The sequence below is a fragment of the Microcebus murinus genome, chromosome 1 (assembly GCF_040939455.1).
Source record: "Microcebus murinus isolate Inina chromosome 1, M.murinus_Inina_mat1.0, whole genome shotgun sequence".
Lineage (NCBI taxonomy): Eukaryota > Metazoa > Chordata > Mammalia > Primates > Cheirogaleidae > Microcebus > Microcebus murinus.
In genome coordinates, this window is record NC_134104.1 from 137,327,429 (window position 1) to 137,342,002 (window position 14,574).

Below are 14,574 nucleotides of genomic sequence, written 5' to 3' on the forward strand. Positions count from 1 at the left end.
ATAGCTATCTGCCTCTTACTGCACTTTCATTCTCTAGAGATAACCACCAAGGTCTTTTTTGTGAAAAAAAAGACATGAGTTAGAACCCAAAACAACGGAACATCATTCTTCCCCAAATAATTTAATTACTCAGAAATGCTTTTGGCAAAACATAGTTTCTAGCATCTTCCATTTTCCTGCTATTTATCCATACTCTGGATTACCTCATTCGTTAGTTCTGACAAGGGACTGTATTTGTATCATTGCCTGACAGATGTGTTACATGCTTCAGTCTTAAAATATTCCACTCTGAGCTCAGTGCTGCATACTTGGGAGATGATGTTAAATCAGGCTCGGCGACACACTGCTGTCATCGTGCCAAATAACTCAGGGGAAAAATGATAAGGGTATAAAGAGATCAATAAGGCAAGAAAATCTGTGCTTTCAAAAGTAAGGCAAAATATGAGAAAGACTATCACTCAAGCATTGGGGCATAAATAAAGCAAGAATATGCCATGTTTGGGACACCCTTACACTGCAGTGAGCCATTATCCCGTGAGTTGTAAATTTCTCTTACGTTTGCCTAACTCCTTTAATATAGGTCACTCTAAAATACAGCCATAAGATTCACCGGGACATTGATCAGTCTGGCATTCCTCTTTCTTCTGTCCTAATAGAATAAAATGAGGATATGGCTGATAAATGCTGAGAAGGACAATTCTCAGACCATTTAGATGTAAGTGGTCACACTGGAACATTCCCCTTGTGTAAGGAAGATTTGTGTAACTCATATCTTTGTAAATATGAATTATGCAAATACATTTCTGCCCATCAGGATGATATTACCCAACAGGGCCCATAAGTGTCCAGTTGTGTTACATTTTTAGATGGAAAACAAGTAAACTGTAGAATCCAGCAATTTGGAAATTAAATCCTTTATTGAGTAATAGGCACTCAGATGTGCATCAGGAAGCAATAGGTTCTCTTTTTCAGCAAAAAAAAACATTACATTATTATAAATTTGCAACAATAAGTGGAATCACTTGCAGATTCAAGGCAGTAAATTTTATGAACATTTGGAAATAGGAATTTATTTTTGCACGCCAATGATCAAGGAGACTTTGTGAAACTGGTCCAGAGCCCTTAAATGGCAGTCTGAAGAAGGTGATCTGTAAACTGTGAAGAGCATTTCAGGATTGTGTCTTTTAACATGGGGATAAGGTGTGAAAATTAATTTTTGTTTTAGGAAGATAAATCTTAAGGCTGCATGCAGGACGGATTAGAGTACTTGGAACTTGGGAATAGGAAACACAATTTGGAGACAGTTACATTAATCCATGTGACGTGAAGTGCTCCTAGACAAGAATAGGAACAGTGGAATGAATGGAAAAGACAGATGTGGGAGATGCTGAGGATGCAGCATAGGCAGAACTCAGTGCCTGGATGAGACATAGCCATGAAAACAAACAAAACAAAACAAAATGAAAACACAGATGTATCCAGATATTAAGTCGCCAATCCCACTGCTGGTCTGTGGAAAATGATTGCTAATTTAAAGTGAACATTCAAGGCATAATGTAGGATGAAATGTTCATGCGTCATTTGGGGTAACACCTGGAAATGCCCTTCAGCATGTAGATCTGTCAGGAAAAGTGTCTAGAAGAGGATAGTAAGGGACACAGATTAAAGCACATAGCAGGCAGAAAGAACAACAAATGGAAAAACATAGACGTGAATGATCACATGAGATACTTACATCTGAAAATGGGAGATCACCTCTTGGTATGGCAGAGAGGTGGGATTTTCAGATCACTTCTTAGTATATGGAGAGGGGTTGGGGTGGCTGGAAAAGTGTGTTAAGGAGTCGGTGATGGCAAGTTTGCCTAGAAGCTTATGAAATGTAAGCTTTAGGGCTTCTCCTTTTCTCTGACCCCTTCCACAATACTGTGTCTAATCTTGTATTATCATTTTGTATTCTTCTCCTTAAAAATGGGCAGTGGCCATCCAAATTGTATAAACTTCAGGTCCCACAAAAGCCACATTCTTCCATTGGCTAGCAATGTGTTTACATGGGCACATAGGTTTGGAAAAATTTCAAAACAAAGATATTTCAATCACAACTGGTTAAGACCCTTGTCCTTTTCCATGCTAGCTTCCTCATTTTGCACTTTTTTTTCCCCTCACGTGGTGACGGGTATTTTGGAATTTAGCTAAGGGTAAGTTAGGCAGGAGATGCATTTAGTCTGTGTTTAATGGGATATATATTTGGATTATCACCAGCTGTTCTGTGGTAAGATGGTTTCCAAGAATATTCATACTGCCTACTGTACTGAAGTCTCAGGCAATATGGTAGGAACATGCTGGACCAAGCCGAGATCCTATTGTGATAAGAGTGTGGCCTCTGGTGCCAGACACTGGAAGTATGTAGGAAGTAGAAGAAAAAAGGTTTGTAAGGTCTGAAGCCAGAAGATAAGTCTATGCGAAATTTGTCCAAGTTGTTGAAAAGAAAACTTTTCTTATCTATAAGTAGAAAAATTTCTGAACTATCAATAGAAAAAAAAAATAAATGCCTATCAACCATTAGAGGACAGACAGAATTATCTTCATATTCTCTCTAGAAAAATATTGTAAATTACTGTCATATGAAGAGTCAATAAAAGAGTATGCGATATAAAAAAGGGATAATTTTTGAAGGATGCCAGGGAGTTAATATTATTATTTTCTTCATTTTTGATGTTTGCGTTATTGATCAGCTTTTTAAAATTGATAATTTGTTACAAGTTTGTTTTCATTCTAAACAAATATTTATTTTTATAAGTAATTTTATATTTATACATTTTATTCTTTCTTTAATGTGCCCCTCAAATTGTATAAACTTTAGGGACAACAAAACCTGGGTCTGTCCCTCAGTTTGAGGCGGGCACCTTAATTTTCATAATCAAGTACATAATCTTAACCTCTGGTTCTTCCACACAGATCATTTGGAGTTAAACATCTGTTGCTTTCAACTTTCATGGTGTTGTCAATCATTTAGCTCTACCCAATAATATCCTAATTCTCTAATTATTATAATTATAATTAGGGAATATGTCACTGGTTTATATATTAATGGAATATTTTAGTACCCCTTAATATGCTATACCCGAATTCAGTTTAATAAGGATATTCTCCTTTCTGGATAGCATAGTATTTGAGAATTATATTTAGGCAGAGCTTTAAAATTATTTCAAAACAGAGATATGTGGTTGAAAACAAAAACAGTAGCATATTTACTAAAGTCAGGAAGATCTGAACATGTAATGTTATTCCTAGAGAATTTTGGTAATGTTAACTAGTTTCATTCAGAAAAGTATTTTCAGAAGTATACAAGGGATCTTGATATATTGCCAATGAAAGAAATTGTCCATCATTTGCCAATACATCATAGCCAGTGAAATAAATGTTGAACAATTATTTTACTTCATTTCATAACGGAGCACACAAGATGTGTTCTGGCTCACAAGAAGATCATCCATTGAAATCTAGGTTTACATAATGGGCAAATTTTTAATGTCAGTGTTTTTTGTCTAGTTTTCCCTGATTCCTCTGTATCTTCAATAAAAAAAATAAGTTAGGGTAAGACATTAGTTAGGGTAAGACATTAGTTAGGGTAAGACATGGATATATTGATTGGTCACTAGAACTAGCATATTAGCTACAAATATAATTTTCATTTTCATTCCATTCATAAACAAGTCTTAACTGCATTTGACCTATCAGGGTGTGATACGTAGTTCAAAGTAAATGGAACACACTAGATCATGCCATTCTCAGTTTTCTAATCAAGAGCAAAACATACCTCTGCTTTGTCATTATCTGTGTCATCACACAAGATTGTAGATTGAGTGTACAGTAGAAACTGGTGGCCAAGATTACAGGTGTGTCTATCTGACTCTCTTTCTCAAATTGCTAACACATGACATTAACTAATCTTATCAGAAGCCTTAGTACTTGATTGAAATTAATAACTAATGGGATCCAAATAAGTAAAAGGAAATTTTACTTCACACATGACATAGCCAGATTCAGGATGAACAGCCAGTCAATGTTACAGAATATACTAATATTACAAAAAGTGCTTCTTGGCCAATGGTAAGTGATAAGATCTCACTTTTTTGCATGCCGAAATTGGGAGAGTTTAGGCATTAATAAAGAGTTCTGTCACTCTGGTATATTCTATGCTTCAGAAATCTTTACTTCTTCCTGTTGAAATAATAGTAGTGAAGCCTGTTTTCTCCGGATAAAACATACTTCTGTGACAAAAAATGTTTTACATACGAGTCTACTGATAGATTTTAACACAATTGAGTAAAAGTCACCATTGCTAGTGGAGAAAGTTATATGTTGTTAGTTATTTCTCTCATTTTATTATCTATATTATTGTTAAAGTAATTTATCCAATGACTACGAACCACAAGAAAAAGCAAATTAATTATGTTTATTGTTTTTGAGAACTCTGGTTATAAAACTAGACCATTCTGCCATTCTGTTCATTCTGGTACTTAAAATGATCACTCTGAGTAGTAAAATATGTATTTCTGTATTTATTTTGAAGAACATAGCTTATAGTAAAAGAAACAGACATTCTCATAAGAATTAGTGTTGGACACAGGATAGCATTGGACACAGGAACACTTTTTTCTTGTACTCTAGTGGAGATAAATATAGATCACACTTTGGTAGTACCACTTGGCATATCAAACTTGGTATACCAAAATAGAGAAACTTTTCTACATTTATCTTTTATTTGCTATCTATCCTGTGATATGTGCTGAAAACTCTGTTGACCTCACCTATATAAACTATTCTATTTTTGTTTCCTTATTATTTCAAGAAGTAATTGTCACTGGCTATATTCTATTTTAAAAAATATTTTCTCATAATATTTATTTTCATAATATGATTTTTGCATTTACCCGATAAATTCTAATTATCTCTTCTGTTTTTAAAATGTTGTAGTATGGGTTTGATTTTTATCAGTTATCTGAAAATTAGAAATCTTTAGTCTTTCTTATAATAACTTTTCTCTAATTAGATCTCTCCTTCAAGTCAAAATTCTGGACAGAAATTCTTAATGCCAGAAGCCTTAGGGAGTTGATACATAGATAAAAAACATTTTGCCTATTTATTAATATAAAGCTTTCACTATAGTGATATATAGTAATATATATATATATATGCACTAATATAGTATATAATAATATAATGAGCTGTAATTCTAGGCCGTTTTGCTACAAATGTTTTGTGAACTTGAACAGGTCACTTACCTATTATTAATTAAAGTTGTGAGTTCTGTATGATATTGGTTTTAAGAAGAAGGGGTGATGTAACGTGTATATATAAATACATATGTAAGTTAGTATATTAATATGGCTTATTCAAATGTTTTATTCCCCAAGCTATTATTTGGACCCACTTTCAGAATTTAAGGAATGCTTACAACACTACCAATATGATTTCAAGGAGGCAATTTGTATGATCACTCCAGTAGTTAATGCTATACTTTTTGCTTTGGTGACCAATGCTGTCTCAGTTTGACTTTCTATGTTTGGTTGTCTCTGTTTTGATTCTGCTTAAGATGTTATCAAATGTATGATGTTAATGATCTGCTCTCAAAGAGTTTAAAGTAGGCCTTGAGTGTTTGTAAGGCTCAGAATGACATCAGCAAAGATTATTAGCAGTTAGCTAATGAACAGGGAGGTTCTCTTTGAATGCCACCTTTCTTCAAGAAATTCTTACATTTCCTGTGTTATTCCTTTGTTAATCATGAAGACTTAGTAAAACAGCCTGCACATTCTGCCCAAGCATTCTCTCTTGGTGCCTGCTGTTCCTAGCAGCTGAGGCAGGACCAACAAGAAATCTCATTCTGTCCCCCAAATGTACTCCTAGTTGCTTCTTTACCACTCTGCATAAAACTCCTTTCATTTGTGTATATCTTCTAGGATGTTGGGCTGTTGCTTAGCATTTCATCTATGGTCACAACTGTATGGGGTGTGGTAGGGTCCTGGAGCTGGTTAGAACCACTTGTGAGAACTGATTATTAAATTCTCAGAAATATTGTTACTCGGTTGTTGGACTGTTTGTAGGTTAAAATCAGCCATATACTTAATATGATAAAAATCAGCAAAGCTATAAATCAAGACTTTTTTTCCTTTCATTTCCCTCAGAGATCCAGAACATCAGCACACTAAAGAGGAGTGTTCTGTTTTGATTCACCACTCCTGCCAATTTACCTTCCACTGCGTAGAGCAAGCACCAAGGCTTCTTTGGGGAAAGCAAAGAAATGGTGACTCCTAGAAATCTCTTTCTTTTTTTAGTGATTGTGCTTTAGAAAAGGCTGTTATCACTGTTTGCCAAGTCCTACATAGTATTCTCCAAACCAAAGCAAAACAAAACAAAACAAAACAAAATCATCCTTTGAATATTGAAGATGTATAGTAAGTACTTCAGAATATATAAATGTATCACTATCCTGTTTTTATTCTATAAACTATTTGCTTCAGCTACCTTAGGACATATAGCATATGACTTGTTAGAAATTAGGGAGATAATTAAAATAAAATAAACAATTTAAGCCATTATTTACCCACAAAGTATTCTTGCAGGGCAACTACTTTTTAAAAAACCTAATAATTTTTAGTGTTAGAAGCTATGAAATTGGTACAGTTTATTTTCTATATATAAAAATCCTTTTAATTAAGTGCACAGACATTTAGTAGTTGGTGTGTTATTTAACCTATAAGCAATTTTCATGGGCAGTAAGATATATCTTATTTTAATGAGTGCTTTCACAAGTTTTAGATATTTTCCCAGAATCTGTATATTCTAAGAATGATTTCTCTTGTAAGAGTTTATATTTATCTTCAAAGATTCTTCTCAGGGTCTTGTCATCAGTTTATCTGAAGGCAATTAATATCAGGAGCTAGAATGGTACTAACTGAACCTAATGTCCCATTGAAGAAGGACATTTCTTGATTTATAATCTAGAGAATTTCATTTTGACAAACATCAATGGACTTTTTACTTTGTATCATAAGATTTTTAACTGCACAAACCAGAGTTGAATAAATCAGTCAACGAACCAATATACCTGTTACTCAAAAAAACACTATCGTTCATAATAATGGACATTGTGAAGGTAATTTGAGAGTTGTGTAATAATAATAGCTAGCACCTACAGAGTGCTTACTGCATGCCAGGCTTTATTCTCAGTGCTTTATTCATAATCACTCATTCAAAATGTTTAACAATTTTCTGAGGTAGTCATTATTCCATTTTTACAGATGAGGAGACAAAAGAAGTTAGGTAATTTTTCCCAAGGTCAGACAGATAGTAAGTGGTAAAGCAAGATTTCAGCCTGGGTTGCGTCTTCAGGATCTATGATCGTAGCCACTATGCAGTAACAATAATGTTCCCTTCTTCTTCCTGAGCCTTTGGGAAGTATTCCAATTAAAGAAAAACACCCTTTATTTGTCAATCTCTGAAATGTAATCACTTTTTTGAAAAAGGACAAGAGCAATTTGGAGAAGGAAAAGCAGGCCTGTCTTATGATTGGGAATAGTTCTTTCTCTTATGGAGACCAATAAAGAATCTCCAAAAATCACACAATAAACAAAAGATGCATCAGAAATTGAATGTCTCTGTACTATTTTGAGACATGCTCTCTAAGGTACATGATGGATTTACTTAAAATATATTGGAAAAGGGAATCCTCATGAAAGTTTATAATTATGAGAAATAGAAGTTGAATGTGTAAATATTTAATAAGTTTCTGATTATAAAATTATAATTAGTTTGATAACAATATAAAATGCCTAATATTCATTTCATCATGAGATCATAATTTTCTTGAACTTGAGCATTAATTTATTCCCATAGTTACCACCTCACAGCCCAAAACATAATAAATTTTGAAAATGTATTTATCAGAAATTATCTGTGCAAGTGCTCCTTGCAATTTTTATAAAAGCAATTACTTTGCATGTATTAATTGCTGTCACATTTTTGATCTGTGCTCTAACATTGTCTTCTTGGGGAAATTATTGTGTTTTATAGTCCAAATTTCTTAGATTTAGGACTTTAAAAGCTTAGGTTCTGTTCACATTTAATTTTGTTACATCGATAAATTATGAATGATAATAAAACAACACAACTATTTTATGTCATGAAATATAGGTTATTGTTTATGAATTTGCTGAATTGCCCCAGTAGATCACTGTAAAAAAACTGTTCTCCTTTTTTGCCTTTGTCTTTTTTTAGACAGAAAGAAGATTGGTAGAAAAGTATATTACGTGAAGTGTAGGGATAGAGGGGTCCTCTGTTGGGATGTGCAGGTAAAGTAGATGATGTGGGACTGAAAACGCAGGATGGCCTAGGCAGGAAGCTTGTCTGCCCAAAACAGAGACATTTATTCTGTACCAACAGTTAATCTCACTTGTTCTCTTTTCTTGGTGTTTAACACTTTTACAATATAGGTTAAAGACAAATGAAATCCATCTTTTTTACTATATTTTATAGTAAAACAATTTATTATTTATTATATAATACTTCTTGGAAATCTCTTTTTATAGTGTCCACTTTTGGTCAGCGGGAGGTATCCTTTGAAAGAGATTTCATATGCTCATATCTAACCTACTCCCTGGATGTGGGGAGAAGCTTGAATATGGTCTCTGCTAAAAGGAGATTAATTGCACTTTAAAAAATAATTCCTATAAATAACAGCATAAAAATCCTAACCATTATTTTCTCAGCACATTTATGTACTGTCCATGTGTAGAATGGTGTGGGAGATAATACATTGTAACTATAAGGATGCTCTACATCGGCACTGTCCAATAGAACTTTCCCCTAAGATGGAAACGTTCTATATCTACCTGTTGGATATTGCAGTCAATACCTACTTTTGCTTTTGAGCATTTAAAATGAAGACCTGAATTTTAAAATCGAATTTAATTTAATTAATTATACTTAAATTTAAATAGCTACATATGGCTAGTGGCTACCATATTGGATTGCACATATCTAAAGGTAAACCTAGAATTACCTGGAATGAAGACCACCTAGCTTCAGGGACTGGATATGTTGCCAAGCAGCCGAACAACCTTGGAAAGTCATTTAACCTCCCTGAGTCTTAATGTTCTCATCTTTAACATTGTGAAAATAATAGTACTTATCTGCAAGAGTTCTGAGATCAAGAAATAAATCAGTGAATGTCAAACTCTTAGAACTCTGGAATATAATATATGCATAGTAAACATTAGCCATTGCTATTCTTATTTTTTAATAATCTTTTGTAGATATTAATAATGTAGAAAATGAAAAGAGGTGGAAACAAAGTATATCTAAAATAATAAAAGAAGCAGTCATGAATGGGACAGTATTTTAGGTGATTCTAGAGGACTATGTGGAATTTAGATAAATACAAAGTAATAATAGAGTGACCATACACTCTGATTTGCTTCAGACAATCTCAATTTATTCCTTGTGTCCTGGTTTAATTATTAATGTCTCACCCCTTTGCTCTCAAATGTGTCCCAGTTTGTAAAATAAATTTTGGAATCAGACATATGAGTACAGCCCACGCATTCCAGGTAGAGGGAAGAAGACAAATTAAGGTATAGGTGTAGATGTGACTATGGTGTGATATCAGTGGTAAGTATCGAGAATCAGGAGATAGAGTTTCATATGGGTTGGAGACACATGATGGAGTTGGGATGAAAACCTGGACAAAGAAATTAGATTTGATTGTACTTACTATTTATGCTATTATCCCATTGCTCCTGAGTCAACATTGATTCACTTTCAGAAAAGCAAAAATCTCATTTAATTGGACAAAAATATTTAGTAAATGAAAAAAGTCTTACACTCTTTGGAATTCGCATTAGATTTCCATTATTGATAGCGATTTTTTGTTATACATACTTGGGAACAAAATGTGTTATTTCTATTATTCATTAAGTACCAGTAACCAAATCAATAATATGATTGGGTAATATGCACATTAGTCAATTGAGTGGGAAAATGCCTCATTATATCTGGAGCTATGACTTTCATGAATGAAGGAGGAAACTTTGGAAGAGTTCATTCAGATGTAATAAAGTATTATTTCAACATATCTTCTGGTGGTGCTCTTTAAGCTACATCTATTTGTTTTCATTCTGTTTAGGAGAGTATTTAATTAATAAAATTGGAGGAATTAATTGTTGGCAATATTACTATTTATAATTTTAGGGAAACAGAAAGTATTAGACTGTGAAACAGAGTATTACCAAAAAACCCCCCAAAAAAAAGCATTAGGAAAAGAGTCAAAAATAGAGATTACAGAGAAAAATTGAACTAAAAGACAAATATATTTTGCAAGATATAAGAATGCAATTCTAAATGTAATTGTTTCACTTTTCAGAAGATCTCTTCATCTCTGATTGCATTTGGCATTGAGATGCTAGAGATGACCATGAACAGTTGCTGGTGACCCGTTCTGGGTTTTCAATGTTGGCCCAGTGATTGTAGCTCATCATGAAAGAGACTTTTGGGTTGATTTCTAAGGTACTCCCTGGACAAACAGAGCAGATGTTCCATTCAGGGATTATGATTGCCTTCAGGATATCTGGGGAATCCCCTGATTCTAACAATTAGTTTTCATAGCATAGCTGATACTGTATTCTTCACCTGGGGAACAAATCATGGCCCATTTTTCCACAAGAAACCAGTCGTTATCAACATTGGAGTTCTGAGATGTTTGGGTTATTTTCAGGGTATACACCTGTCTTTTTAAACTAATGCCGTAAGTACCCCAGATTTTGAAGTGCATGTTGTTTGTTTTTTCTTAAAGAGATCAAAAATTGGTCAAATTAAAATGTGGTTGGGCAAATACCAGATGCCATTGGCATTTGAAGAATTGATAATTCTTTATAAAGGGCCACTTGGCATCATTTATAGCAGCCACTCTTCTCTAGCTTTTAAATTTATTAATGCAATTGGTTTATAGGTGCTTGAACTGAACAATAACTAGTTTACTTGTGTTTCTAAGTACCATGAATTTTAAAATGTCATTTAATATCTAAGCCCCTGAATGGAATTCAATGACTTTAAATTAAGCCTATTTTTAAATAGCACAGGGCAATGTGTGATTATGCAATCTGCTGAGGTTTTCAAAAACTAATATTTAGAGCAAAAGTGAATCTCATCCTAACAGAATTTTAATAAAAACTCAGTAGTGATTTGTAAATACTTTGAAACTAATTAGCTGTTCCATCCACAATGACTGTTTCATCACTGCTTAGTTCTTGATGAAAATGGCAAACCACAGTTCTAATGACATAATTTCATTTCAAGCATAGTGGCTCCTGTATTTATTAAGAAAAAAAAAAAAGACTGTCTCTTATAATACCCCCTTCAAGGTAAATTGCTCCAATTAGAACAATGCCCATGTAAAGGCTCTGCCTCATGATGATGAGGAGGATGGCAATGATGACAAAACAAAAGAAATATTTCCTGAATATTGGCTTCATGCCAGGTCCCTGTGTTAAATATTTTACATATAATTTATATATTTTAGTTTCACAACAGTCCTATGAAGTGAGACGATCATCATCCCTCTTTTACTCATGACAAGAGGTTTAAATGCCTAGTTAGCGGTGGCACTGGATTCACAGCAGCCAATCTGCAGCTCTTAAGCACCATGTTACCACGCTGTTGACAGCAGCTATTACCTGGGCTAGTTGACAGAGAATGTTCAAATGATTGCCTTTTGTGAGGAGTTTCATCTTTTATTGCTCATTTTCATGTCTGAGCTGTGTGTAGGAAAAGAGAAGTAGGGCAGGTTTTCACCAAACTCTATTATAAAAGGCATAATTGAAACAATTGTTTTCTATGGCCATATTCTAGATAATGGAGAGGCAATTGCCTGGTATAAAATTGCAAAGCCATAATGTATGTGGTTCATGAAACCATGGCTAAAATTGCATGGCTTGCCTAGATATTAATTTAGCTGTGTTTGTTATTGCTTGCATGGACAGTGTTCATATTCATCCTCATTTGAGGCTATTATAGACACACCAGTGACTGCCACAGTTCTTGCTATGTCCACTCTCTCATGTTGTGTTCATATTAAAGGAGAGGTCTGCAGAAGCAAGGTTATGTGGAAATTATACTGTCTGGGAGATGAATCCAATAGCCTGCAGCAGTGTTATCCACTGAGCAATGGATTGCACGTGTATGTGCAGGCTAAATAATGTATGATTTAAGACGAGAATGTGGTTTGTATTCATTTTTGGATAGTAAAAGAATTGGCATGTCAGTCCCTTGGGGGACCTTATCCAAGGCTTTACCCTTGAGTGGATAAAAGAGTACAAATTCTGTTGCATTGGAGATGAATAAAAACAAATTGGGGAGACCATCAGCAGAACAGACTGCTGCGTGATGGAGTCCAAGGCTACTCCAAAACCACCAGACCAACTGCCTCAGGATCCTGCCAGCAACCAGATGCCGGCAATAGAATTGACTGCAGTTTGGCTTCGGGGCTCTGTGATTCCCAGCCAAGGGGAATTGCATGCAAAAAATATTTAAAATTCTCTTTGTAAAAGAGTTATGTTTTCAATCAGAGGAAGTATGTTTCAGACCTCGTCTGCTGCAAATGAAATGTGGCATATTGACATCTTGGTTAGAGAGTGGAGGTGTGTATATGGCAGGGAGAGAATGCTATATATAGTTGAGGGTAAGAAATTAAACTATAGTTTGGTGGTGGGGTTTTTCAATGAAGTAGTTTTTAGGCCAATGAGTTTGTATCATTATTCTACAAGGGGTACTGTATTAGCCTTTCAAGGAGAGGGGCTAGGTCTGTTTAAAATAGTGATTTTTAACTACAGGAGAGTTGTTAATCCCCAATGAGACATTTGACGATATCTGAAGACATTTTTGGTTGTCACAACTTGAAGAGCAGGCAGTACAACTGGCATCTAGTATGCAGAGGACAGAGATGCTGTTAAATAACACTACAACACCCAGGACATTTCCCTATAGCAAAGAGGTATCTTGCTCCAAAATGTTAGTAGCGCCAAAGTTGAGTATCCTGGTTTAAAACAACCTCACTAGTGTACGTTCACTACAACCCCACCTACAGACAAGTGTTCATCAAATAGAGATTGCTCTTGTATAAAAGATTATTTTTAAATGATTTTCTTTACTCTATTGATGTGTGAGCAACACTTACTGAATGTCCCAAATGCATTCTGCTAAAACAAACAAAATACATAGAGAAAAAAAACCCACAACTAACCTTTCTCCAAATCTACACACTCAAACCACACATTTTACAAGACTGTAGGAGGACCCGGTTGATTCACTTTTCAAACTTGAAAAATGAGGCATATTAACAAAGCACACTAAATGAATCAGCTGTTTAGGGTGATCTACAAGCCAGTTCATTTTCCTGTTATTAAATAACAAACCATGAATCTTGACAAATGAACCCACTTGTTTGGCATTATTTGAAAAACTCATAACACACTTGATTCTGATGGTCACTTCCCCTTTGAAATTAAATTTTAAGATGGACTTCATTTAAATTGTGATAGAGAAAAAAGGCCTGTTCAACCTTCATTTTGACTGTCTGCTGCTTATCCTCATCATCCTTTTCCTCCTGCTTAAACTCAATGCACCAGAGCTTCTGCCAGAGTGTCATCCTCCACAGTTTACTTCAAAGAAGTGTTTATGTTTACCTGTGTCTACATCATTAAGAGTTATAGTTCTATAGTGTCATAGGGGACAGCATGGCTTCTGGAGTCAGACTCCCTGGGTTCAAACTGGGGCTCCGTGGCCGGGCGCGGTGGCTCACACCTGTAATCCTAGCACTCTGGGAGGCCGAGGCGGGTGGATCGCTCAAGGTCAGGAGTTCGAAACCAGCCTGACCAAGAGCGAGACCCCATCTCTACTAAAAAATATAGAAATAAATTAATTGGCCAACTAAAAATATATAGAAAAATTTAGCCGGTCATGGTGGTGCATGCTTGTAGTCCCAGCTACTCAGGAGGATGAGGCAGGAAGATCGCTTGAGCCCAGGAGGTTGAGGTTGCTGTGAGCTAGGCTGATGCCACAGCACTCACTCTAGCCTGGGCAACAGAGTGAGACTCTGTCTCAAAAAAACAAAACAAACAAACAAACAAACAAAAAAACCCTGGGGCTCTAGCTGTGTGACCTTGCAAAGGTCATTTACCTTCTTGTGCCTTAGTTTCCTCATTTGTGAAATGAGAGGAATACTATTTGCCTCATTGGGCTAAAGTGCTTAGGAAGCACACAGCAAATGTTAGCTATGATCATTAGAATTACTTTTTTAGGAAAAGCATATTCCAAAATGGATTCCAAGTCATTTTGTTTCTTTTCCTAAAGAGGACACCGGTCCTGAACCCCTGATTTAGCAGCCCTGACATGTGGTTAAGGGGCTCTAGTCTGTATTCCATAATCCCTAATAGAACCTCCCAGCAATGCCACCATGAATAAACGTCCAAGAAAAATCTGCATACTAACCAAGAAACTGTGGCTTCAAGAGAAGCCCTATAT

The 14,574-nt window shown here is 35.1% G+C and overlaps 1 protein-coding gene across 7 annotated transcripts in view; it reads left to right on the plus strand.

Annotated features, from left to right (window-relative positions):
• Positions 1-14,574, plus strand: part of RBMS3 (RNA binding motif single stranded interacting protein 3) — a 675,854-nt gene that overhangs the window by 120,692 nt on the left and 540,588 nt on the right. Inside the window, exon 2 of one of the 7 annotated variants that reach the window (XM_076005933.1) lies at positions 6,186-6,304. The exons of the other annotated variants lie outside the window; for them this stretch is intronic. Coding sequence (XP_075862048.1) covers positions 6,302-6,304 — 3 coding nt within the window. The 5' untranslated portion in view covers positions 6,186-6,301. The remainder of the gene's footprint in view (positions 1-6,185; positions 6,305-14,574) is intronic. 7 annotated transcript variants of the gene reach the window in all.